The sequence below is a fragment of the Chelon labrosus genome, assembly GCF_963514085.1.
Source record: "Chelon labrosus genome assembly, chromosome: 9".
Classification (NCBI taxonomy): Eukaryota; Metazoa; Chordata; class Actinopteri; order Mugiliformes; family Mugilidae; genus Chelon; species Chelon labrosus.
In genome coordinates, this window is record NC_140359.1 from 5524190 (window position 1) to 5551366 (window position 27177).

The window sequence follows — 27177 nt, forward strand, 5'->3', positions numbered from 1 at the left end:
GAAGGCAAGAGTACCTACGTTTTAAAGTTCAAATGAAGTCTCTCGGTTAAAGTATGCCAGAGCAGTTCATTGTTGAAAATGTCTGTTGATTTATTTTTTTTTTCGGGCTTCTCCATTCATTTCAATGGGAAATTTATCGCGGTTTTTCGCGAATAAATTCGCGAAAAACTCACGAATCCCTTATAAAAGTAATAGCACGGGATTCGGGATCAAAACACACGTTTTGATATATCATGTGTTGGGGTCCTCTCGCTGGTTCGGGCCGCATTAATCGGCGAAAAAGGGCGGAAAATGAATAATAAGTAAAAAAAATAAAACTGCAAAGAAACACGCAGAAGATCAATAGTGGCCTCGTGCCTATGGCACGAGGCCACTCCTCCCATAGCTTGCTATGGGAGGAGTGGCCTCGTGTCATAGGCACTCGGCACTAATAATAATAGAAAAAACTCACAACGCAGTCTTAACATCTGTCCCAAAAAGTTGGACCCCTGTTCACACATTGACAGTTCCCTCAGAACTAGAGATGCCACTTGGAAGATGCTGGAGAAACAAGTCCAGTCGCCTTGTTTTAGCTTTGTTTTTGGGTTTAAAAAAAAAAAAAAAAAGATGTCAACATCCAGATTTCAGGTCCTGCTCTGAGTGAGGATATGATGCAAACAAAAACCTCGTAAATATTGTGAGGACACCGAGAGGGTTCAGATTACTGTAACTGTTACAAATGAACACATTACTGAAAAACTAAACAGTGTGTTTCGGTCTTGTGCTCATGAGGATGACTGTGGAGGCCTTTGAATGAAGTATGGCTCTTGTGCTTTAACAGCTTGCCCTGGTGCGATATATCAGCCCCTGACTTTCCAAGCGATGAGGGTTGAGGCTGAATGAGTGTTTTTTTGTTTTTGTTTTTTATAGAAATGCTTGTTGTAAATGAATGAGATAAAATAATTTGTGATTTCTTTTTGTACAAATAAATAAAAATAAATGAAATATTCTATACTTTCATGCATTTTTATTTTTTGACTCTGTGGCGGCCAGCAGAACAAACTAAACAAGTCTGACATACAGTACTGTGTAAAATCTATGGAAATCTATGTAAAATTCGGAAGCCTTAAATAGACACAGTCAAGGTGAGTCAAATAAAACACTGTGTTTGAATTTTATTTATTTATTTTCTCCAAGTGTTACATCTACATAAAAGATTTCATGGCCTCGCATGACAAATACGGTACAGCTCTTTCAACCCCCTTTTTTCTTTTTTTTTTTACACCTATTATATGATTTTCAAAAGAACCACATGTTTACATTCTGTGAGATATGTATAGGACCTAACAGGAGGTCAGTATACCGTGTGGCTCACCAAATAAAGCCTTACTCTTAAAACAAATGTCAACATCACAGATATGAATGTAAACCAAAATACCTTAGGAAGCTCTCCCAGAAGCCTACTGAACGGCAAACAACAATGTGATTGAAACTTTGAGGTTGTTACAGAAATTTCATCTTTAGTCTTGTGTAATGTAAAGTCTCGTGGCTCCGTTCACCATCCACGCACACACACATTTTGACATGTGTGGCTAAGGTGGCATGGCACATGTGAGCAACTGCATCAATAAAAAAATAATAATTCAATAAAAGGGGCAAATATTAAAGCTAACTTCCTCCTTCTTTGTTGAGAAGGACAGCACAATTACAGTCAGGTGTGTCAGGTGTGAAGCACCAGTTATCAGTTTTCAATTTCCTAGAAAAAGCACGCCTTAAAGGGTTGGGAGTGGCCGTGGAGAAGAGAGGTGGCGCTCGGACCAGAAGAGAGCTGGATTGCTGAATACGTCAGAGCAGGAAGGGGAAAAGCATATACTGCATGCACCAGCTATTTCAGGGGTGGGGGTGGAGGTGGGGTGTTAATGGTCCCCCATCTTGGTGCGAAAACGAGTTGTAAAAATAATATACTGTATCTGTGAGTCAGCCATGCTTGAGATGATTACAGTACTGTTAGGCCTTGACAGACAGCTGTTAGTGAGGCGGTGGTACCTATTATAGCACCATCCCTGCAGAGGGGGAATGACTCAATCCATTGTGTCTGGGTGCAGCAACATCACCGTGCTCTGTTCCTTCACTTAAAGTCAAATGTTTCCCTTATTCCAAATGATTTTCACAAAAAAAAATGTGCATACTGTGTAATCAACAGTAGGTGGAGACACTGATACAGCTTTAGAAACAAATGAAAACCCCAAAAGTACACCCAGTGTGTTTTTTTTTTTGTTTTTTTTTGTTTTTTGTTTGTAGTGTTTTGCAATGAAACAACAAATCAAACTGCCATAATTCTGTTAATACACTGAAATTTCCTAAGCAGTAATGAACACCAGTCTGTTTTGAGGACTGTATGGCCAGCAGTTCCACTGCTTTGGTAGCCAACCTCAGCAACCTCAGTCCAATAACCCGAGAGAGAGCGTCCTTTTTGCATCAGTTGGTGTCTCGTGCTGTTATCTTCACACTAAACCCCGGGCGAGGTCGGCTTAACCGGAGCTTCAAAAGAAGGAGTGCCTCCAACCAGGATGTGGGAGTGAGTACCGACGGGTCTGTTTGCAGTGACAGAATAAGACATGATGTATACCTCCCCCTTTTTTTTCCTCTTTTGGTTCAGAGGAGTGAGAGCATCCTAGCTGCCAACAAGTGAACACAAGTCGTAACCAGCACGGCACAGCCAGCAACAACAACTATCATTGCACACAAAGAGTTAATCCTTCACTTTAACCGTGTCATTCACAAATTATGATACAGGAAATAGGTTCTCTGGAACAAAATACTGAGCAAAAATCCATTCAGCATCTTTGGGGATTCGTCTGAAATGTATAAATAAGACTATAAGTCTTCAATAAATTTCTGCTGAAAATGTTAATATATGGTCATTAACATTTATCTAACAGACGTGACTTCACTGTTCTCATTTCAGCCTCTCAATACATATATAAGTATACACTGCACTGTATGGAAAAGCTCAAGTGCATAAAGAAGTCCTCCATGATCAAAACGAGGCTGTTGAGGCTACAGTATTTGTACTTTTCCCTTATCAAACACCAGGAGAACAACAATTAAAAAATGAACTTAAAGTGACTAAAACTCTTGGATAACAAGGGCTTCATCTATCTGTACCAACTCAAATTTATAAAATACTCTTCTTTTAAATCACTTTGACATGTATAAGTTCAGTGAACATTTCAACAACTGTAAATGTCTTCAATCAATGATTTTTGCTATTACACAATATATCTAATATATTTAATCTTTAATAAATAGTTTTTTTCCCCCAGATAGTCACATCTTTTTTTTTTTTGTTTTCTTTTTTTTCTGGATAATGTTTTCTCAGCACTGCGGCCTCCTTTTGTTTTTATCCACTGATGTGTCTGCTTCTGTTCTCAGCCCAAATGTGGGCGAGCAGAAGATGGACAGGCAGTTTTTCAGCGGAGGAGACAGACAGAGACAGAGAGACGGGGTGATACAGAGTGAGAGAGAGTGAGAGAGAGTGAGAGAGAGGTTGGGGGCTATGAGTCAGGTGGTGTGGGTTGTGTGAAGATGGAAGACGGGATGTGTCTGTTGCCTATCCATCAGTGCCGTTTTTGTTGGGGGTGTTGGTGTTGATCGTGGTGCCGTCTGGCTGCTGGCCATCTTTGCGTGGTGGCATCCTCTCGTTTATCCTGTCCAGGCCACGCGCCTCCTCGAAGTTGCGGATCTTCCTTGTGGGGGAGAAGCCTTGAATGGCTAAAGGCGGAACAGACAAGAAAAAAAACGATAAGAAGCTGGAAACAAGAATCTGCTGTAAGCCTTATTGTTTAGCTTTTTATTTTCAGCCCCAGACAAACTGGATTCCTTGTGGAACTTCCTTTAACAAACACGAAACACATTATCGGTGTAGCACAGTACGGATGAGCAGTGAATACAACACATGCACAGGTAAACAATGACTCCTAGTGTTCAAACACCAGTGGGACAAGCTACTACAATAAAACACCTCACACTTTGTAAACTTACGGTGACATCCCGAAACAGCCAGGGAAACCAGACAGAAAACGTGTGCAAATGAAAAGCAAACTTGTAAGGGATTGTCCAGACATACTTTTCAGTCACAGAAATTCAAAAACTTGTGAATGTTCTACAGGTGGATTATTTAGAATCAAGACTTTCAAGGTTACTCTTGCACAACCAGATATCTGTGATGACAAAGCATTGTTTTCATTTAAAAGCTTTAAGTCAGTGATTCATAACCAGGGCTTAAGTAAATATATTTAAAATATTTGCTAAATAGTCAGTAAAACCTAATGCTTAAGTAATTGTTAAAAAAGAATAAGTAAAAGTTAAATGTTGAAATTATTAATTAAACTACTAGTTAAATATTAAAAGTATTAGCTAAAACTAAGCTTGAAAATGTAAAACAGTTACCTAAAAGTAATGGTTAAGATGTTGAAACTTAGCTAAAAGTAACATCAGTTAAAATCCATTGAAAGCAACACATTTGGAACATGAATTGTGGTATTGTGGGGAGTATTTAAATTGATCTGGATGTGGGATACATCTATCTGCAGGGTCATACTGTCAAATTGTTTTTAATAAACTATGTATTGTTAATGGCTGATGCCTGTCAAACCACTGACCATCACTATCAGCTGGCAGACCGTGTAGCAACAGCCAAAGGGTGTAACAGGATTTGTTTCTGAAAATATCCCCTGCAGGGATCTCCCTGGTCTTATCTCAGCCAGGTCTTAGCAGGCTTTTCTCTGTGTAGGGAGCCACCATTGGCAAGAACAGCTGATGTAACCACAGCCACGGGCAAGCCGGGACTTAAACCCAGTCTACATGTTTACACAACCCTGGATATCTTTTTCTACAGTGACAAGTCTGAGTTGACCAACGCTGTTAGAAATAATTCAATTTAAAAGTGCTTTGAATGCATTTCAGAAGACAATCTCCTAACTGTTAAAATAGAAGCAGTAACTATTGGTGTCACACTAGTTTTCTTCTTATGCAAGCTTCTTATCAATCCATGCTCTGTTCATCTTTTCATTTGATTTCCTGTCTGCCCTGTAAATGTAATCTTATAATGCCAGACTCAGTGTGATCAACAGACACTGATAATGCAAGAGCAACCAGGAACAGGGTCATCAGTGATATAAGAACAGCGGGCACACAAAAAACAATAAAAGTACACATCTGAAGAGTTGGGCTGCGTTCAAAGGGTGAATAACATACACAAACACAGACATGAGATGTGGGCCACACAGCCAATGCGTACCTTGTGCTTTGGCTGCTTCAATGGTAGCTATGTTAGTCGGAGTTGAGGAAGGGGGGAAAAAAAGGTAGTCATCAGAGGCAGCCAGAGACAGCAAATGCAACAGAGAAATCAAACTGTAAAGCCCAGCGTGATAAACAGGAGAAACACCCATGGTACAGTCATACGGAGGCATAATTCACAGCATCTGAAAAACGTCCTCAAAACACATTAGTGAGTGGGTGGGAAGGTCAGAATGAAGAGGCCTGCTGCAGATTTAAGATGGTGTTGGTGTTAAAGGGTCATGAGGACTTAGGTGTGGAGAGCTGAGGGGGGATTTGGCTGAGCACTAAGAGTCTAAGACTGGGGCGAGATGCTCATCAATGACCAGGTAGGGCCAAACACATCTATATAGACCAGCTTTTGCTGTACAAATGCAGATATTTATTCTTCTTATTCTTTGGTTAAGTTCATTTTAAGTTACATCATTTTAGTACATCATAAGTTACTACATAACGACATAAATGACAATATTGTATCCAAATTTTATCCAAAATTGTTGTCAAGAGTTACCAAATGACTACTTTTGAGAGAACAAAAGTGAGCGCTGTATAACGCCATCAAAAAGAAGAAGAGGCGAGTGACACTTAGGGTAATGTAGTTTCTGTGCCAGTACAGGAGCAGGAGCAGACTGCTTGTGGGAACGCACCGTACCACGTTAAAGCTCCTGCTACGTCAGAGGATAGAACTGAGGAGTGGTGGTGTTGTGTACCCAACAGTACCAGCTGATCTGATCTCATGAAAGATAGTTGTTGTTTTTTTATAGAGAAATGCCAATAAGCTGCAGCCAACTATTTCCCCTCTTTATTCATTACTATTTCAGGTGCATAACATATCGTTATTGGTGAGAGCTGGTGACACATTTATGTAGTGAGTCTTTGTATCCTAAAAAGGTTAGTTTACAGTCTGTGTGCCTGGATGCAGAAGGAATGGACGAAACTACACAATCACGTGCCCCCCCTTTATTTGAACAGGCCAGGCTGATCTGAAAGCTGCGGCTGGGGGAGCGGACATGGACAGTGACATTCTCTGAAAGGTCACAACATGTGGTTTCTCCTTCGATTGCTCCGCAACTTCTATAAGCCTCCAGTGTGGCAAAGCGTGGCTCCCAGCATGTCCTCTGGCTGGCAAGACCTTTAGATCAGAGGGTCAGTAGCCACTTGCAGGTGACAGGCTGACCTGCCCGGCCAGCCAGCACACAGCTCAGCCCAAAAACTTTACGCAGCATGGGAGGGGGGGGCTTGAGTCAAATTCTAGCCAGTGCTCCCTGCGGTGGGCTTACTGTCATTGATCTAGAACCCTTCAAAGTGACTAGCAGGACAGGAAGGCTATGGAAGTTGCAATAGAAAGCCTGGTTGCACCCTCAGCAATGAGCACATAATAATCACTTGCAACAGTGACAGGTAAAAGTAATCCTTGGATGCTTCTTTGTATTTAGATGCTTTTTAAGTATGAGTATAGCATACCCACTCTAACCATGCTGCCTCATCAACATCAGTTAAATACCTGCCACATGCGTCTCTGTGTACTGTGTAATGGCAGATCAACACATGCACAAGCTGCGGCTGAGCTGCATGGGAATAATGTGATGAAATTTTAATCAAGTCTCTTTTGTTCATTTACTGAAAGACTGTCATTATCTAACACATTTATTTTCAAAGATTTACTGTAACTCACTCCTCATGTGCTACAGCTCTGAGGACAAAATGTTCCTTTGCTGCCTAAAACACCCCACCCACTGACAGGCGCTATGATACGGAGTTAAGTTATTTACTTGAGTAGAGATTATAACCACTTGGTCATAATGTTACAGCTGATCTGTGTATATCATGCCCTTATATTTGCTCTGCAAACATTTTTTGGCGTGGCCATACTCAGTTCTTATCAGAATATGAGTCTGGCTACATGTCATTTGGATTTCAAAAATTCTGTGGGCGGAGGAAGTTGGGCTGACTTCCAGGCTGCAACTGTATGACATTTCATCATTTTATAATGCAGGAAAAATGTTACTAATTTTGTCACTGTACTACATTTACCTAGTAGTGGTGAATTTTTAAAGGATTAACACATAACATCACCTCCATGAAGGAAAAATAGATTTTGCTTAGAACAAATGCAGTGTTGTGTTAAATGGCAGCTAGCAATAGGTAATCAAAGAGCAGGGATATTGAGTATAAAACACACTCACCAGTCTGTAATGTCTGCTTTCCTCCTGACAACACTCCCATTGGAAGAGTTCCAGTTGGGGTCAGGCCTTTGAGTGTTAACACACTCTCACTTTCCTCCCTAGTCCACAGACAAAACAAAGGCACACAGGGTACACACACTGATTACATTTCAGTAAGCAGGGCGGCAGACACCGGGTGGTTACAAGGCGGTTCTGTAACCAAGAGGTCATGTGTTCGATCATGGCTGGATATTTAACCTGTGCCCACTCACTCACGGCTTGATGAGACTGTCAGCTCTAAATGCCTCCAGCCCAACTGCTAGCATGTGTCCTGGTTCCGTAAGTGGGTCACTGTCAATATGTGTCAATTTTAGCATCTGAAGCAACATTTTTAAGGATTTGTTACCACTGTTTTTGTTGCCAGCACACTTTTATTTATTCATTTTTCTGCCCCTATTTTTGATAGTTTTGCCCTCTACCGAGTTAAAAGAAACTGCAGATAACAATTGGAGTGACGACTTGAAGCGTACATCACCTTATTTTCTATTCTGTAGGGAACAGTTGACATATAAGAAAGAAAAAATATCCAAATAGCCAAATCGTGTGTGTTCTCATTTTTTAAAAACTGGATTGTTTGTAGTATCACTGATCCATATGCACTGGTCTGAAAGACAGGCTGCCCACTTGCAGCACTGTGACACGCTAGCAGCAGCAGCAGCATAAATCTGGAATAATGTCTAATGTCATTATACAGTCTAGGTGGATTGTGACTCATCTGGTGCCAGCTCATTAATCCTAGCACGCCAACATTGTGTTTTCAAACACCATTTCATTGTACACTCAACTGACTGCATTCATTTCGCCAGCTCTTGCACATCTTACTTCCCCTGCAGTGACCTGCATTTTATTTCTGGCCCCCTCCACTCACTCTGCACAGAGCTCATTGAAATCCATACATACATGTACAGTGTTTTCCAGTTGGTGTATTACCATGAGAAAGGAAGAAGAGCATCAAAGGGATAGTGTTAATGACAGGATCTGACCTGAGAACTGAGAAGACTCGAGCCATTTTCCCCACAGCACGAATCTTGTTGCGGATTACCTCCTTACGCATCGCTGAGGTGCCACCTGGGAAAAATGCCAGATTGTGAGGTTAAGACACAGTCTACTGCTGTTTCTATCCTGCTACAGAGTTTCTTTGCACCTAATATGAAACAAATATTAAAGACTTGCGGGAAGAAGGAAGGAGGTGATGACACATCTGAGAGGTGAACTAGTGTTTAAGGGTGTACCAGAGCACAGTGTCTGAACTCCCTCATCAACACCAGACCATGTGTGACACAAGTTGAATCATGATGAGGTAGTACACATGGATCACCTGCCAGCTTTCTGTGTCAATTAGATGTGTGCCAGGAATCATTTATAATTCATCCAATTTAAAAAGCAAGTTGATAATGTGATTCATAGAAGCCTACAAATAGCTGTGCACAGACGATTAATATTTTAGCTATTTAATTTTTAGATGAAAACAACTAATAATTCATCTTTAGTTATTATATAAAATTTTGAACAGCAGAGCTATTACTTATTAGTAAGTACTTTATTATTAAATTTTCACACTTAAATCTGTGTGGATGGATGATACTGTATAAAGAACATCTTTTTGACCATCACACCAGGACACTGCACAGAACCCTGTGCATTAATTTTAACTACTTGATTCTGCAAGCTTTGTAGAAGCAAAATGTTAAATTAAAAAAAAAAAAGTAGATTCTCCAGTTGTAGTTGACTGGTGAGGAGTTTAGGTTTGTTATTAGGAATGACTGCGTTATTACAGATCCCAGTCATACGGGTTTCAGGTAGACATCACCCACAGATGTTCCAAATAAAAACCTAAACTCCCACCAGTCATTTAGAACTAAAGAAGCTATGATGGTGAAAGTCTTCAAGAAAATTTCAAGTCTCTGTGTTTTTGAATGTGACAATACATCTCTGTAGTACAGTAGGTACTGCTCACAAAGGCTTTCCTTGTACAGTCATTATCATACAGTCTATGAAAACATGCAAAAAAAACATAAACACAGATGTTTTTGATAAGATAGTTTATGTTAAAATAGATTCATTTATTCTACGTAGTATTTCATATTAATTATACTGGTGCTCCAAAAGCACTTACAGGCAGAATATTGAACAAACTAAATGCATCATGCAGTCTGATTCCTGTATTAGCTGGCTCTTCATTTGTGACGTCAGGTTAACATCAGCCAGTAATGAATACCATCTAACTAAAACAAAACAGCGCCGGGTTCTTCAAGCACTATATCCTTTCTGTTTCTAAGTTACCTTCATATAGGTCGTCTCCCTCTGACATGAGCTCGTCGTCAGAGCAAATGTTCAGTACATTCACCAGCATCTCCGTCACTGTAGAGGAAACATTAAAACTGGTGACAAACCTTAAAATGTGATTCGGTGGAAACAGACTTTCCCTGAAGAATTGTCTAAAAGGGACACATTTATGTAATTTATAATTTTTTATTCTTTTTTTTTAATTCCCTGAGTTCAACAGGCACATAATGTAAAAAATAGCCTTTAGTTGGGAAGAGGGGAAATGTCACATGGGCATAAAGACACAAATAAATATTTTGCTTTATCATTTCAGTTTCTAGCTTTTTAGCTACTGGACTGTTTTTCAGATAGCACTTGAGATTTACATATGGGAGATTCTAAAGAGCACAAAGACAGACAACCTTTTGTAATTTAATATTTCTTTGTGTCATGTGTTCTTCTCTGTAGGTCTTTGTTAAAATGCTGCCACCCGTGTCCTGAACGAACAATGAAGAAATATAATTTACCATAATGGCGCAGTTTCTATTCTACGATTTAATAGAGGAAAAAAAAGGATTCTAGACTGGTTCTACGAAGTAAATGAATTATAGGTAACACAATACATGGTTTATTTTTGGCATCCCATCCACATTTTCCAAATTAAACAACAAACATACCTTTCTCTCCAACAAAAGGCAAAGACCACGTGAAGACATCCATAAAGTTGGGCAACCAGTAGGGGTGGGGGGAGCAGTTGAACTGTCGGATGTTCATCACGTTGTTCTCATATTTTAATACAGCAGCTAGGGTTGACAGAGGGAAAGAGATGAATGGACTAATTCAAGATTCAAGATACAAGAAAAATATGACAGCAACAGGAGTGAGTAATAAAAGACAGAAACCTTTGTTGTTGTAGACGTCTAGGTAATTTGGAGCTGAAAAGATTGTGATTAATGAAGGGAAGCCTGTGGTCTGGCTTTTTCTGTACATCCGATACCTGCACAGCCACAAATAAAAAGTCTCATTAAACATATTGTATATTATAATATCCTAGGAATTCATTTATATGACTACTCACCCTGCATCCTGTGCTTCATGGGCTCTTATTACTGACAGCAAGTTATTATTTACCAAAAAGTCACAGACAGCTGAGTAACTGCAAAGAGACAGAGGAGGAGAGAGAAACAGACAGAGGCCAGACGAGTTAAACTATTGATTGGAGGTCAAAGCTTATACCATTAAAAGGAACAGTATGAGGCCACTTGAGACCATTTAACAACTGATCATTGTTGCCCTAAGGAAATGCTTTCATATTTATTTTCAGCATGCCATGCCCTTTGGCCTGTTGAGCTAGGGATTAACAGATGCTGAATATCCAGAAGAAAGACTCTGGTATTTATGGGCTCTGCTAGCATCTCTAAGGCTTAGAACTACAGCCAGAGGAGAAGCAGACCACCTCAGCTGCTTCAATCAGGAAAGCTCAAGATATAAATTAACATCATGATAAGCTTAACGGTGTGGATGGAAATTTAACACTTTCATGAATTTTAGGGTTAGGGTTTAGTTGATATTTATTTGTGAACAGACAGTCCCAGTTGCTAACCTCCAGCTGGTGTAAAGTATGGATTTACTAAATGTGGTCTTAATATGTAAATCACATGCAGAGGAGGATCTGTGGCCCTGTACAATGAAACTGCATCAGCACTGAAGCACCACAAGCTGTAACATGCTAACATCAAGGAGGACAAATGTCATGTTGAAATTGTGTCTAGATGGTTTATAAATGCAGGACAATGCTCGGATTCATTTATATACTGTATTTAAGAGTTGTTTGTATTCGCAAAGATCTAAGTATACACTGATCAGGGATATCACTATGACCTAATATTGTGTAGGTCTCCCTTGTGCCTCCAAAACAGTTGTGACTTATCAGAGAATGGACAGGGGTCTTCTGAGGGTGTCCTGTGGTGTCTGGTAACAGAATGTTGTTAGTGGGGGCCTTTGGGTCCTCTGGGTTGAGGGGAGGGGCCTCTGTGGATCATCCCACAGATACTTGATCAGTTTGGGATCCAGTGAATCTGGAGGCCAGGTCGACACCTTGTGCTGTTTTTCATGTTTTTTAAGTTGTTCCTAAACCTGTGTCTGGCTGCATCCTGCTGGGGATGGCTGCTACCATCACGGAGTGTCATTGCTATGGGGTGGGGGTACCTGGTCTGGTGTAGGCGAGTGGTGCATGTCTAAGTAACATCCACATGAATACCAGGTCCAAAAGTTTTCCAGCAGAACACTGAATTGTCACAAGAAGGTCAGTGTTATTTACTTCTCCTATCAGTGGTTTTAATGTTGATCAGTGTAAGTTCTGTAAGGTTGTGATGTGAGCTAAATGCTCACTGATGTTAAGCAGGTATAGTGTTTACCGTGTTCTCCAATTTACTTTAACATGTGACACAAGCTAACGTTTACCACAAGAACTAAGTGAAGCTAGGTCTAATGGGAATGCCATTCATTTTCAAGATATATGGTCATCAAACATCCTGAAACCTGATTTTGTGATTTTGCTGCTTTTATCTGTTAACCTGTTTTGAGCCATTTTTGAAAGTGCCTCAATAATGTTTGACCTACAAAACAGTGAAGCTACTTCATCTGACCTGTGTGGTGCACCCTATTTTCTATCGGATGATAACCTGTCATTATTGTTGTATTTGTTGGAGATTGGTCTCCAAAGAGTAGTACACAGAAAGACTGAATCATTTTTTTTTTTGTATTTTAATTAAGTGCAGTATTTGTATCTGTTCTGAGAGTTTGGTAAAAGTAGCAGTATTACTGTAGAGTTAAGCTGCGACAGGAAAGATAAAGGCGGCAGTTTTATACAATACCTGAAAAAGTAAGAGCAGCCTCTGACGGAGTTATGATTGAAGTGTTCAGATGTCTTTTCACTGCCGTAGTCCTCACCAGGGTCAGCCCAAATCAGGTCACACATTGGCCCGAATGCTGGAGGCTCTTTAAACCTGTCTAACTGTTGAGCACAAAATAAAACACACTTCAGAGTCCCTGTATGGTTTATACTGACTTTTTACATACACGAAGCCACTGTGACAGAAGACATTTAATTTAGTAGAAAATGTAGTCTAATATCAATATAACTTACAGTTCATTGTAGTACAAAAATAAAGAAGGACATTTATAGATTTTCAGCTGAGAGTATTTAAAAGATGATGCTATAACAGGAGTATTTTGCCACAGTTTAATGTGTGAATGGTGGATTACTTACTTTCCTTATGTCATCTAGACAGTTGATTTCTGGTGAGAGCCCACCATGTACACACAAGAACTGCTGGTTGAGCAGGGCGGCGAGGGGCAGGCAGTCAAAGGCCTCCATACAGGCGTCATACACCCGCTCAGAGTATTTAATTTTACCTGTAGCAAATTCACAAAGACAAAATACAGTTCAGTTTTGGAGCTCATCTCACAAAAGAACAATTTACAATTCTGGGCAGAAATGTCAAAAAACAAACAAACAGATGTGGTTATTATCAAAGGGGTATCAACAAAGGCTTGTCGGGGATTTTATGGGAAACTAGAACAGCCTATCTGCCAGCAGCAGGACTGATTACTATTTACAGGCAGTATCTGCAGCGCCACTTGCAGAACACTGCAGGTCAGATTAGGTCAGGAGGAAGTCAGCTTCCTTATAGGGAACCAGGACAGTACATTGGGAGTGCTGCATTCAGGTCATATCAAAGTGTGTAGTTTTGGGCTCTCCACTTGAAATGAATATGTATTTATAATTTAGCCTGTGAAGTAAATTTTAAAACTTTTAAAATTGAGACAATTTATTATAAAACTAATTCTGTCTAATCCTTCTTACGTGCAAAAATAAAACAAGCGACACATTCACTCTGAAGTGAGAGGACCGGGATATCACATTTAGGGAGGGATCTTATATAGTATTATATATTGTTTTATAATTAGCTGTCAATTATTTATCACATTTTGAGATTTGTTAATTTGCAGCAAATACAATATATAGTCAATCACAGCGATCTTACTTATCTTCAGACTAGGAGAATATTAGCCTCCCTAGAAATCTGGTTATTGTCTTTTCTGAAACTGGAGAAAACCACATCATAAAGATTTTATACATAATGGCCATTTCATGTCTCTTGTATTGTCTTTTCTAGCTGCCTGTTGTATATTAACATTAAATAAAATAAAAAATTATCAAAGCACAAACTTGATACAACTTGGATTTTTGCCAGATGCAGTTAAATCTTTGACTTTTTATATAGATGGAATGATGGATGAAAGTGAATCAATGGCCCTCAGTTCAGTTTTGCTACTAAGCTGTGCAGGAACTACAGACACCTGTTTCTGAAATACACCACACCCTTCTGTGTGTAATATCTACCAACAGCTCAGTTTAATATGAAAATACTATATTTAGAACTAAGATTACCAACGCCTGCAGGCAAGAAAAAGATGGAGAGGCCATTTGTAAATGAAATTCAAGTTTTTTAATGTCTTCCTTAGCTTCTAAGGATTTTTTAGAATGTTGAACTTCAGTTTCTTCATGTCCAGACCAGCAATGACAACTTAAACTAAAACATTTACAGTGTGAGGACACTGGAGTTTAAGGATTTAGTTAGGCCTAAAATCATGTTACATAACCTGTACTCAGACAAGTCAAGGTCAGGAGGACAGTTACAATCACAGTTGTAATCATTTGCAATTACAATATCTGATCTCTCGACCAAATACATAATAATGGAATAAACGTGACCAGTGTTGCTCGGTGTTTCACATTCAATCAATGAACTCTGCCCTCACTAAATGTGATTTTGCTGCGGTATAGAAAAACAGGTGCCAGACAGAAGTCACTGCAATGTAGAGGGTAGTTGCCTCTAAAGCAGCCCCATATACTCACACTAAAGTGTGTTGTGCATCAGTTATAATCCATCCAAATAGTGATTATTTTCCACATTTAGTTTACACACATGTGCTATTTTTTTCTTTAAAAAAAATTATTTATGCTTAAATTTGTAAGTCTTTCACTCTGCCTCCAACAACCAACACTAACAGGTGGTACAGTGTGTATGTGTGTAGATGAGGTGGTATGTGGGTGGGTGTGAGAAGAGATGTAGTGAGTGAAATCTATTTGCAGCTGGCAAGACTGTCTTTGCAGACTGCCAAAGTGTCTTTGTTTCTCAGTTTGCATACTAATACCCCTACACCTGCTTTAACGCACATGCAAGCACACACACTCAGGTACACATACACACAAACACAGACTCACACACGCAGCTGTCACATATTGAAATCTGTGCGTGTGTTTGCCTGTCTGAAAAACATCAACAGCATGCCTGGCTGCTCTCCATGCTCCAGCAGTTCATCGTCTGCATCATGAAAAGGAAAAGTCTTCATCTCCTCTGTGGAGACTGTAATGTTGATGAACTGCTTCATCTTGTGACAGGAGTTTCCAACTCCACACACACACTCTGTCATAAACACATCTTTCTTGTGGAAGCTGTTTATTACAGAGAATCAGTTGTTAAAGTTGCCTGCATTTCTCAGAAGTTTTTTGGCTTCCTCCCTGCCTCTGGGATGCGAAATTAAATGTAATTTATATTTATTTATATAAAACCGATTTGATGATGTACAGAAACCAGTGCAAGCACAAAAGACAATGGTGGCAAGTCACAGGAAAAAAACAAACAAACAAACAAAAAAAAACATGTCTGTCAAGACAATCATACACTTGCACTGTGAGCACCATATGTTACTATTACACCCAGGCCTCGTCCGAACTCTGAAACCTGAGTGATACGGACCATTCCTAAGTACTACAGACAGTGGTGGGAGCACATTAGATTGGCCTTCATATGGCTGAGAGAGGCCCTGCACTTACATTCTTGTTTGAAGGTGAAGTACTCTGTGAGATGCCGGCACTCGTGGTTCCCACGCAGAAGGAAAAGTGTGGTGGGGTGGTTGATCTTGAGCGACCAGAGGTAGAGAACACACTGGGAGGGGAGACAGTGAAAGAGAGATAAAGGCAGCTCATATTAGCAATATCAAAAAAGGTAATTTGTCATACAACTAATCATCTTAAGTAAATAGGCACACATTCACAACATCATCTCAGCAAATGAAAGGTTAATTAAAGTCACATTTTGCAGGTTAGGTTAAAATAGATTTCAAGTGGCTTACTCCAACACGCTGCTACATTTGTCTCTCTGTCAGTCTGACAGCATCCTTTATCAAGTTAGATTTACTGTCGGTTAAGCTTCGTATTGCAAAAACAATTACAGGAGATTTTAATAAATGTAACTACATAAATCCCTGCCATGGCAGTCCATTCAAACAGTACCATCAGGAGCCATAAACTAGGGCTGCAATGCACATTCCAACCTATGGCAGCTCCTGATGCCAGGTATGCTGGAAAATATCAGAAAAAGTCTGAATCTGGATGTCAAAGGTGTGAGAATTCTTTAAACAGAGACCTACTAAGTCGCATGCGTAGTAGAAATGAAACTGCCCCACCACCCCAGATCAAACGCTAAGCACAAGCATCTAACAACTAACAACTTCCGCCAACTTTCCAACCTCAAAATGTCAAGAAAGCAGCGTCAGTATTTGGAGTATTTGAGCGAGTTTTGTCTGATTCTTGGTTAGTGCTGAGTGCCAGGGAGTTATTCAGACAAGACCTAAACAAAGACTCCCTGGAAGACGTCAACAGCTGCTATGGCAACGTGTTCCAGTGCATTTGAAAGTTGAAGGCAGCTTGTTCCTGAGCATGTAGACCTATAAATTAAACTAGATTTCTGTTCACGTAACCCTCAATGCTAATTATTGGAAGAATACAGTAAACAACATCTTTCATAATTAGGTCCATATGAACAAATCTGAACTTTTGTGATGAATAGTATTATAAGGTAAAATATAAGTTTTAAAAGGGTATTTTTAGATATTGTGTTAAAATATGATAAAATATTTGAAGTGTTGAGGTTTAATGGCAGAAGTCATGGTTATTATTTATTGGTATGTTAAACAAATGAAAATAATCGATAAACCAGTAAAAATAATCAAGATCTTAACTAATTTAAAAAACAAATCAATAGCTTAATGGATTAACAAAGAAGTTGTCTGTGCACATGTACACAAAAGTACAGCATGCCAAAGAACAATATGTCTTTCCTTCAGCAACTCATCTCATATTCGAAGCAAAAGGATGCCTTTCTCAGCTCAAATTAGAATCTCTTAAAAAACATATGAAAAGCAGATGAGCATTTACAATCCAAATGAACTTGCTCTTCAGTGCTCAGACAAGGCACTGTTCAGTGGCTGCTACTTGCCGCTCTCAGCCCACTTATGTCACATATACCAACCATGGCCTGCTATTATGTCTCTAGAACAAGGTGCCAAGGTAACCAGAGCCAGCAGGTGTGTATTCACGTAACTGACAATGTTAAAAAAAATCAAATCAAATCAAAAAAAAAAACGAAGTGGGGGAGCCACGACTACCTTGCCTTATGCACTTTCATTATTGAGAGACATATCAAACTGTGATGTGTAGGTAAATGTGTTGAGGGGGCTGTCGGTGTGACTTGATCTCTTATGTGCGGAGGCGGAGAAGGGGACATGGCTTGTAGTGGCTGGAAGCTGACATGGGTTTTAATGAGAGCCCTCTGCACTCTTTCAGCCAGCCGCTGTGAGTTCGAGCCTGAAGTGGGGGAGGAAGACAAAGGAGACGGCACAATCTTTGTGTGGCAGACATGAGCACTGGCTACTTTCACCGCAAAACCCTGACATGCACGCACATAGATAGATGAACGCACACTCCGGGATGTGCTGTGTCTGGTGCGTGTAAGGGCGGGGCTGGGGCAAGGGGAGTTTGTCCACAAACACACTATGTTGGATCAAAGAGAATTCAAAGAGTAGATAAAGAAGATCACACAGGAAAAAAAACAGATTGCTCACATGCACTGGATTTAGACTTAGGCAAATTGCTGCCCTGCAATGGTAATTCACCACTTCAAGAGGCTACAGTGACTCTTTATGTTACCTAGGTAACCACATCCTGATATCCATTTTCCTATATCTGTCTTATGTGTTACTGTAGTGAGCTCAGTGGCCTTTAAAATGAAGAGATTTTTCAGCCCTGCTAGCGAGGGCAAACTGCTACACTATCTAGACTTCTGTGTTGCTTAGTGGCGACTTCACATCAGCAAAATAGACAACGCTTGATATGTAGAATGAATGACACATTTCATATATGTTTCCACTGCTGATGTTGCTTGGCTACAGTCATTGCTTCAGCCTGAGTGTCTTCATCATTCTAATAGTTATTTTCATCATTGACCATAATCTGACAGTCATGGACTGACAGTCCATTAACTCATTTTAATCTACAAAGTGATGACAAAAGCCTAGCACTAACCCTCCGAGCTCAAGATGCCCAAAATGCAAGCATCAGTCCAACAGCCAAAGAAATGTACCTTACTATGCAAGTAATTAGATGGTTGCATATGATTTTCCGGCTGATACACTAATCGAAAAGGTTTCGCATCCACACCCAACAAAACAACGTAGTGAGTGTGAAAGTGTTAAGTGCTGGGGCTCAAATACATTTAACTATTTTTCATGTGGCGCTGCCATCAGCTACTTTATTTTGACTGGCAGCCTTTCAGAAGTCAATTTTCTGAAGACAAAACTGGAAACACAATTCAACATCTGAGTTCTTCAGTGGACACAAATCCTCATACACCCCCGTCATTACCTATGCCGTTTCAGTCTCCTCTTTTCATCTCTGACATTTAACCCACCTCTATGCACCACCCAGTGACCATCAAAAGGCCCCATATTGTGGTCAAAATGTTAGCATATCGCCTTGTTGACCTTGTGAAGAAATATCTTTGTGTGTCCCTATCACATAAAAGAGTACTCAGCACATTTAGCATTGCACTCTTCTAACAACGTGTAAGTTTACATGGACACCAATGTTGTGTTAATACTCTACAACAGTCAGTGTTGTTTTTTCAAAATATGAATCGAGTTTTAACACTCATTTCTTTCTACCTCCAGATTTCTCTAATTAAACCACATAGTGTACATACCCAGTTGCAAAACTAGTCTCTGTTGTATGAAGAGAAAGTCTGAATTGTAAAATCAGTGATGATCCCCTTTAAACGATCAGTTCTTGACTACACTGTGGTGTACACTAAGCCCTCAGGCTCCACAATGAGTGTTAAAATCGGATAAACTCATTTGGAGCGCTTAGAGGAACAATTTGCAAAGAGTTCTGTATTGTACTTTCATGTGCGACAAGATTCACACTACACCCACAAGGTACCCTCAATTTATTTTTTGAACAAATCCAGTTCAAGACCCTTTCATTGCCATCTGGTGCAATTTCTGCTTATTTGTCTCAGCGCTGATACAGTTATCTAACAAAACATTTCTATGTCTGTATCTTTCATTTTGATTAGACACTTTTAACGATGTGTGTCTTTGTTTAGCACATTTAACAGCGATACGCGACTGTAAAAACTCTTTTTCACATAACTGTCAGAAATCGAAACCAGGAATCTCAGTAACACAACCGCAGTCCATTTTGCGCAGTCACACTCCAGCTCTCTGTTCAAATCCTCTGTCTTATTTATAACTGTTCCAATAAGCATGTATGAACTGTGCCCTTTGGATGTGCCACTGAAATAGAATTTCAGACAGCAAAACCTATTTGGTCAACGAGTGCAACAGTTATTCAAGTATTTCAAGCAGCACTGCAGTAGAGCTTATATTTTCATAGTCATTCTCTCCATAGGCGACCATCGTAACCATTTTAAGAAACAACTATCCAGTCTGTTTTCATTATATCAGCTTCTTTTAATTGGAGTTGCAGCCAGTCTTACTTCACTACTCTAAGAGCAGTGCCAGGAGCAAACAACACACTGACAAGAGGTCAGTTTACATTTTGTTCAGTTTTTACGACGGTTTAACCTGAAGCTAATAAACTGCTTAACACTAGAAGTCCCAGAGAGCAGCCATTTGGCTTTTCTACCTATAAAACCCAGAGGGCAGCCGATCGGCTGGAAGGCTTTTAGCTAATATCCTAAATCACCTGTGAACCCTCCTTTTGTTATGAAAACGAGGCAATCACTGGGGCACCACAGGAGGGGACATGCTGAGCCACTTCAAGGAAACTTGTGGGGAGGGGAGGGGGAGTGGGCCCAGAGAGCTTATGGGGGACGGGGTAAGCACACAGAGCAGTGTTCACTTCTAACCTGGCAACACCTTGGCTGCGTTCAGACTGCCAGCCAAAATCCGATTTTTAGCCCATTCAGATTTGAATCGGATCTCGATTTTGAAGTCTGAACAGTGACAGATCACATGAAATCCGATTTTTGCCAAACGGTTGCAAACCACATCCAGAGGTAGTTTCATATCGCATTCGTATCGGATATGGACAGATGCGTCTCAGTCTAAACAGCTCCCAACACTCAGATGGGTTTTGACTGTCCGTGACGTCACTTACGCGACGCCAGGCCAGAACCAATGCGCCAGACCGCGTGCCTATTTCCGTTGTGGAGGAGCCACGTTACGGCCACGGACAGTGATATTACAGCTATCACAATGGAGGAGGACTTTGAAAACAATTCGCCTTGGACAGAGGAAGAAACTGCATGCCTTATAAATCTTTACACTGACGTGACGTACATCCATCGTGTTGTTTGTTGTTGTTTTGCTTGTCGCTGTCGCAATTATATGACGTCTGACAAATACACGTGCTGAATGACGCTTCCGCTCGTTGCGACAGCGACCTATCAGACCGGTGAAGAATGTGGCCCAGTCTGAACAGAACCATATCCGATTTGGACACTTGCTAAAGGCAGTGTGAACAGTCAGCCCTAAAAATCGGATATGAGAAGGAATCAGATTTGAATCAGATCCGTCTGCAGTCTGAACGCAGCCATAGTTAGCAGCCCGGACAGAGCAAATGAGTTCACAGCCCTCAGGTGTGCCTCCCTCCCCCACACACTCTGGCCTCCAAACCCCCAGCAATCCTGCTCCTCTCCGATTCTCCCCTCCCCCATTTTATGTCAAGGTGTTTTGTCTTTGGGATGAACCAGTTTCTGTCTCAAGGGCTGCGTTCAGACTGCAGACGGATCTGATTCAAATCTGATTCCTTCTCATATCCGATTTTTAGGGCTGACTGTTCACACTGCCTTTAGCAAGTGTCCAAATCGGATATGGTTCTGTTCAGACTGGGCCACATTCTTCACCGGTCTGATAGGTTGCTGTAGCAACGAGCGGAAGCGTCATTCAGCACGTGTATTTGTCAGACGTCATATAATTGCGACAGCGACAAGCAAAACAACAACAAACAACACGATGGATGTACGTCACGTCAGTGTAAAGATTTATAAGGCATGCAGTTTCTTCCTCTGTCCAAGGCGAATTGTTTTCAAAGTCCTCCTCCATTGTGATGGCTGTAATATCACTGTCCGTGGCCGTAACGTGGCTCCTCCACAACGGAAATAGGCACGCAGTCTGGCGCATTGATTCTGGCCTGGCGTCGCGTAAGTGACGTCACGGACAGTCAAAACCCATCTGAGTGTTGGGAGCTGTTCAGACTGAGACGCATCTGTCCATATCCGATACGAATGCGATATGAAACTACCTCTGGATGTGGTTTGCAACTGTTTGGCAAAAATCGGATTTCATGTGATCTGTCACTGTTCAGACTTCAAAATCGAGATCCGATTCAAATCTGAATGGGCTAAAAATCGGATTTTGGCTGGCAGTCTGAACGCAGCCTAACTGTCTGTCTTTCACCAGTTTCACCAGGTGGCAGCCTGGGCAGAACAAATGAGCTGAATCAAAATGTAATATATGTAGAAGGATGTAGAAGTTATCAGGACCCTACAACACTGGGCTTCCAACATCCCCACCAGACACAGGAAAAGTAAAAGAACAGAACCACATCAAAAAAGCACTCAAAATCTGTGGTTATCCCAACTGGGCCTTTGTGATATTTACACATATTTACAAATAATAATAAAAAAAATGCATTATCAGGATACAGTGTTAGAGAGTGGAAGTGAGTGAGACTTAGACTTAGAGACTTAGTTATGAGGCTGATGGAACCATTCCTGGACAAGGGCAGAAATGTTACCACGGACAATTTCTTTACATCGCTGGTGGAGCTTGCTAGAGAGTTGGCTCACTCTCATGTGGGTGCAAAGCAGGCACAAAAGGAACAATTGCTTCGGCAACAACCATGCCACTGTGCGATGTATTGACTGCTACAAATACACGTGGCAAATGCAGAAAGGAGATGGCTTGGCAGTGCCAGCATTGTGCGTGATTATTGAAATGTACTCACCTCACTCACTGTTACTTACTGTTTATTTTTCCCTACTACAGTTTTACTACAGCTTATTTTATTCCCACTCAAAGGAAGTTCACCGTTCATTATTTAATGTTCACCATTTTATTATTCAATCACTTTTTCTATAACTATTTGCAAACCACTGCTGTTGTTTGTCTGCAAACTGCTCTGTGTGCTTGCTGCTGCGGAAAACTCAAATTTCCCTGAGGGAGTCACCCCAAAGGGATCAATAAAGTTTTAAGTCTAAGTTCTAAGTCTAAGTCTCACTCACTTCCACTCTCTAACACTGTATCCTGATAATGCATTTTTTTTATTTATTATTATTTGTAAATATGTGTAAATATCACGAAGGCCCAGTTGGGATAACAACAGATTTTGAGTGCTTTTTTGATGTGGTTCTGTTCTTTTACTTTTCCTATGTGTCTAGTGGGGATGTTGGAAGCCCAGTGTTGTAGGGTCCTGATAACTTCTACATCCTTCTACATATATTACATTTTGATTCAGCTCATTTGTTCTGCCCAGGCTGCCACCTGGTGAAACTGGTGAAAGACAGACAGTCAGTTAGCAGCCCGGACAGAGCAAATGAGTTCACAGCCCTCAGGTGTGCCTCCCTCCCCCACACACTCTGGCCTCCAAACCCCCAGCAATCCTGCTCCTCTCCGATTCTCCCCTCCCCCATTTTATGTCAAGGTGTTTTGTCTTTGGGATGAACCAGTTTCTGTCTCAAGGTGTTGCCAGGTTAGAAGTGAACAGCCACCCTCTCCCCCATAAACTCTCTGGGCCCACTCCCCCTCCCCTCCCCACAAGTTTCCTTGAAGTGGCTCAGCATGTCCCCTCCTGTGGTGCCCCAGTGATTGCCTGGTTTACATAGCAAAAGGAGGGTTCACAGGTGATTAGGATATTAGCTAAAAGCCTTCCAGCCGATCGGCTGCCCTCTGGGTTTTATAGGTAGAGCAAAAAATGCTGGGACTTCTAGTGTTAAGATAAAGACAGCTTTGTTACACGGCAGCGCTGACGTGCTGTAACAAGCGACTGAAACGTATCACACTGTTCACTGTCCAATACTGACACATAGATACGTTTATTATTTTGTAACAGTCCAGTTACTCAAATCACAATTTTAACACAGATACACTTCAGGGTAAATAATGTTAACTCCTACCTTCATATTCAATTCTTTATTAATTATTAAACTGTAATAACACAACCACTTACCTCAATGCTGAAGTATCCCCGATCTACGTAGTCACCGAGGAAGAGATACCGCGTGTTACTGGGTGATCCCCCGACTTCAAACAACTTCATAAGGTCAAAGAACTGTCCATGGACATCACCACATACTGCAAAAGGACAAACAGACTGCTCTTAATTGCTCATACATGTGTAAGAACAACAGTTTTTCATTTTTTATCCTGGACATGAGGTGTGTCGCACATTATTTATTCCCAAAATCAGACACGCTAAAAAGGAAGCCAGTATGTATTGAAATGTATTGATGAATGAATTCATTTTAATCCTGGTAAATATTTTGATATTTTTGCAGCTTTACTCAGATCATACGTGCTGTAACTCCTAGATTCAGATTCATTCTACAACTGGACCTAAGGCTAGTCAACAATTATCACCCTCAAATTATCTCATTAAAATAGCAACTGTGAGAACAAATTATACTGCTCCACCAATCAACCCTATAACCAAGCAAAGACATGTTGTCACACTGGCTCTCCTCAGAGTTTAGCCTTTAGGTAAGTTGTATCTGAAAAAAAAAAAACAAGAAATGGAGGATCATGTCTTCTTGAGAGCTGGCTGCTCTGGATTTTGGTGTCTTGGACTGAAGAAAAGCACAAGTCAGCTAACAAGGAGCAGATATTGTTCAAAAAGAGTGAAAATGCAACAGCTGCCAATCAAACAGAAGCAGCACTGCAATGACATAATGCCAGAGTAGGTTTCTGTGTTTAGTCTTTATTTACACTAGTTTCTATGACGTCTTGATATGACTAATCTATTCTTCATCCAACTCCTTTGCACTACTTAGAAGCGTTGAATGGAAGAATGGAGCTGATCCTCTATTAATGCATCCTGCACAAGAGATCTCTCACAGTATGTCTAAACTTATGTTTCAAATGTCAAAGACCAGGGTCAGCTATAGAAAAGCAGTGCTAATACTTAAAGGGATGTGGTATCTAGGTTAAGGATACTGAACAGGTGGGTGGGCAGTATTATAGGGGGTGTCTACCCTAGAGCCCCAGTTGAAGGATAGTCTCCCTGCTTCGCTATGTTACCCTTGAAACGCAGACCTGAGAATAACAGCATGTCCAGACCTGGCCTTTATATGATCTAGTGGGTGTCAGCCTACCTGTTATAGGTGCCTCCACTTCCAGCATGCACTTCTCTTGACGGAGGATGTTAGCCCCATCGTTGATGATCCTGAGAGCGGCGTCCTCTTCCACCCTGCCCTCCTTGACGAGGTGATTGCGGAGCAGCTCAGCATTGGGTTTGCCATCTTCAAAAAGCTCTTTTATATTCAGTTTATGTTGAGGAGGGTATGGCACAGCTAGAAAAAAAGCACAATCATTTCTTAGAATAAACGGGTCACATGAGAGGTTGAGATGCATGCCACTAATACCTGATTCCTGTAGTCATAACATAGTCAAATCTGAACAGACAGGAGTTGTTTTCCACATGCTACAGTACATTCAGTGTTATTTCCTTTTACTGATATCATTATCTCTCACGAATAAACATCTATTACAAATCTACTTACAAATCATACAATGAAGATAGTTCTTATAGCTTTGGCAGATGCAAGAGAACTGTTGCTAAAAACTAAACAGATACAGCCTACAAACAGAGCGCAAATAGAGAATGCTACTAACCACAGTAACTGTCTCCCTGGCAACACAATACTTCCTGTTTGGATCCACCAATAACTGCCAAAACATGGGAATTTTGAAAGTAAGAGGGCTAGGAATTCCAGCATATCTCTGACATTCCCACTCTGACTGTTTATTGGATATTTGTGTTGGAAACCAGGGCTTCTTGTTACCATTTAGAGGTTCTGCTGGCATGCCAATCAGCTTCTTCTGAGGGCTTGTTTAAACTGAAAATGTCAACATATTCAAGAGAGAGACGAAGTGCCTCTCTGAAGAAAAGCTGTCCAGTAATATATAAGGAGAAATCACCCTGAGAAAGGACCGTGAAGCAGGAGAAATGTTCTGCAATCATGAGAGGTGATATTTGCACTGACTGAGCCAAGATGAAGTTACTGGCACAAGAGGAGGGACGCACGCATACACCTACATGATAATGCCATGTGAGACAAGACAGACAGCAAGAAGCCCCACACCTCACTTGACTCTCCCTCTTTCAGTAAGCTGCTCCACACCACCTACACAATCCTTTTAACGTCATCACAAAAGGTCAGTGTATTTGAGGCTGACACCTGAGAGGGCCATGATAAAAACAAAGGGAAGCGCACAACAAGTAAAACAGCAAAAATTATATCACTAAATCCAGCATTACGGTGGCCATGCAGTTAAGAGATCGGTTTGCTATTTTTAAATAACATGAACATTAAAGCAAGACAACTCCTTTCTACTTAAAAAATAAACAGCTCCTTTTAATACAAATGTGTGATATTTAATCAGAAAATCAATATTCAGTCAATTTATGGGACCTCAATTCAGCGAGTTCTATCAAGTGTTGATGCAATGTTGTGTAACTACTAGTCTTATTTGTCCACTGTGCAGATTAGCGCTCTGTCAGCAGTTCATAAACTCTGGGAGCAGATAGTTTCAGACTAATCTGCACTTGTTCAAAACAATAGTAGAGTGGGATCCAAGCCCTCTCACTCACAGGGCCTGTGAGGTAAAAGGATTACAGTAGGAATGCCTAATAACAAGCCAGGCACACACTAAAAGGAATTATGCCACCAATTAAATATGGTGTAAAGCTAGTCTGTAACACCATCTGTAAGCCACACAGAGTAATTGCATACAAAGTTGCAAGCACAATATGAGTGTTATAAACAAATGGCTTTCTACAGCTTTAAGCGTGAGCATGAACCACAGAAAACCTGACCACACTTGCCACAGAGAACATTTGTACTGATTATGTTATCATGTATTCCTGATATCACCCGACTCCAACTGCAGCTCACTGCACCAACTGCACAGGATACCCTGTGACATCAAACAGGACATAAATGCCAATATCAGCTTGTGGAGATCAGCCGCACTTGAGCGATAAAGCGGTGAGAGTGGCAATGAACAAGAGAAACAGAGAGGAGAGGGAGCGAGAGAGGCATTCTGAGGACGTTGTCACACCCACACTGAGCAAAACAAAGTGCAATATGAAGAAAGCATTAATGAGTTGTTAGTGTGGGTGCTTCACTAATCAGTAATGCGGCGCCCAAGCCCAGAGGAAGCTAGATGCATTTGTCACTCAGGTTGCTGAGAAACCCATTACAGTTTACAAGCTGATCCACTTTTGTTTTATAGTTTCAAGGAAATAGCATTTTCTTTGGTGGAATAAAGTAAAGACTGTGAATTAGCGACTGTAAGCGTTGTTTGACACCGAGCAAGAACCACAAGTAAGTGACCTGCAGTTAAAAAAAGCTGAAGCACAGCTCAAACTTGACTAGCCTGTGCTGAGGACAAGCTGTCATGCGTTGACCAGTGTGGTATAAATAAACAGTAAGTGCTCCCAGGCCTTTGAGGCACGGCCGCGAAGAGAGCTGTAAGCTGAGGTACGAGCTTTAAGAACAGATTAGGTAAAGCCTCTATTAGCAAGGGCTTCCAGATTCAGGGGCTGTTTACTTAAAAGCCTTGTCACACTGAAGGAAGACTCCTGTACGAACAAAGCAGGCTCTGTTAAAAAAAACATGAAGACACAGAATAGGGTCCATTGTGAACATGAGATAACCAGACCGTGAAACATTTCAGGCACTAGCCGGTCTGACCAAATTTACCTGGAGGTTGGCAG

The 27177-nt window shown here is 40.8% G+C and overlaps 1 protein-coding gene across 2 annotated transcripts in view; it reads right to left on the bottom strand.

Annotated features, from left to right (window-relative positions):
- Positions 1 to 171: 171 nt before the first annotated feature.
- The window catches only part of ppp3cca (protein phosphatase 3, catalytic subunit, gamma isozyme, a), a 31029-nt gene continuing 4023 nt past the window's right edge, over positions 172 to 27177 (bottom strand). The window contains exons 2-14 of one of the 2 annotated variants that reach the window (XM_084552208.1): positions 24551 to 24748; positions 23410 to 23534; positions 15715 to 15826; positions 13081 to 13226; positions 12686 to 12825; positions 10888 to 10965; positions 10712 to 10806; positions 10487 to 10612; positions 9828 to 9905; positions 8528 to 8612; positions 7506 to 7603; positions 5282 to 5308; positions 172 to 3753 (exon numbers count right to left, since the gene is read on the bottom strand). In XM_084552208.1, coding sequence (XP_084408334.1) covers positions 3593 to 3753; positions 5282 to 5308; positions 7506 to 7603; positions 8528 to 8612; positions 9828 to 9905; positions 10487 to 10612; positions 10712 to 10806; positions 10888 to 10965; positions 12686 to 12825; positions 13081 to 13226; positions 15715 to 15826; positions 23410 to 23534; positions 24551 to 24748 — 1469 coding nt within the window. In that variant the 3' untranslated portion in view covers positions 172 to 3592. The remainder of the gene's footprint in view (positions 3754 to 5281; positions 5309 to 7505; positions 7604 to 8527; positions 8613 to 9827; positions 9906 to 10486; positions 10613 to 10711; positions 10807 to 10887; positions 10966 to 12685; positions 12826 to 13080; positions 13227 to 15714; positions 15827 to 23409; positions 23535 to 24550; positions 24749 to 27177) is intronic. The other variant, XM_084552209.1, reaches the window with a different exon arrangement.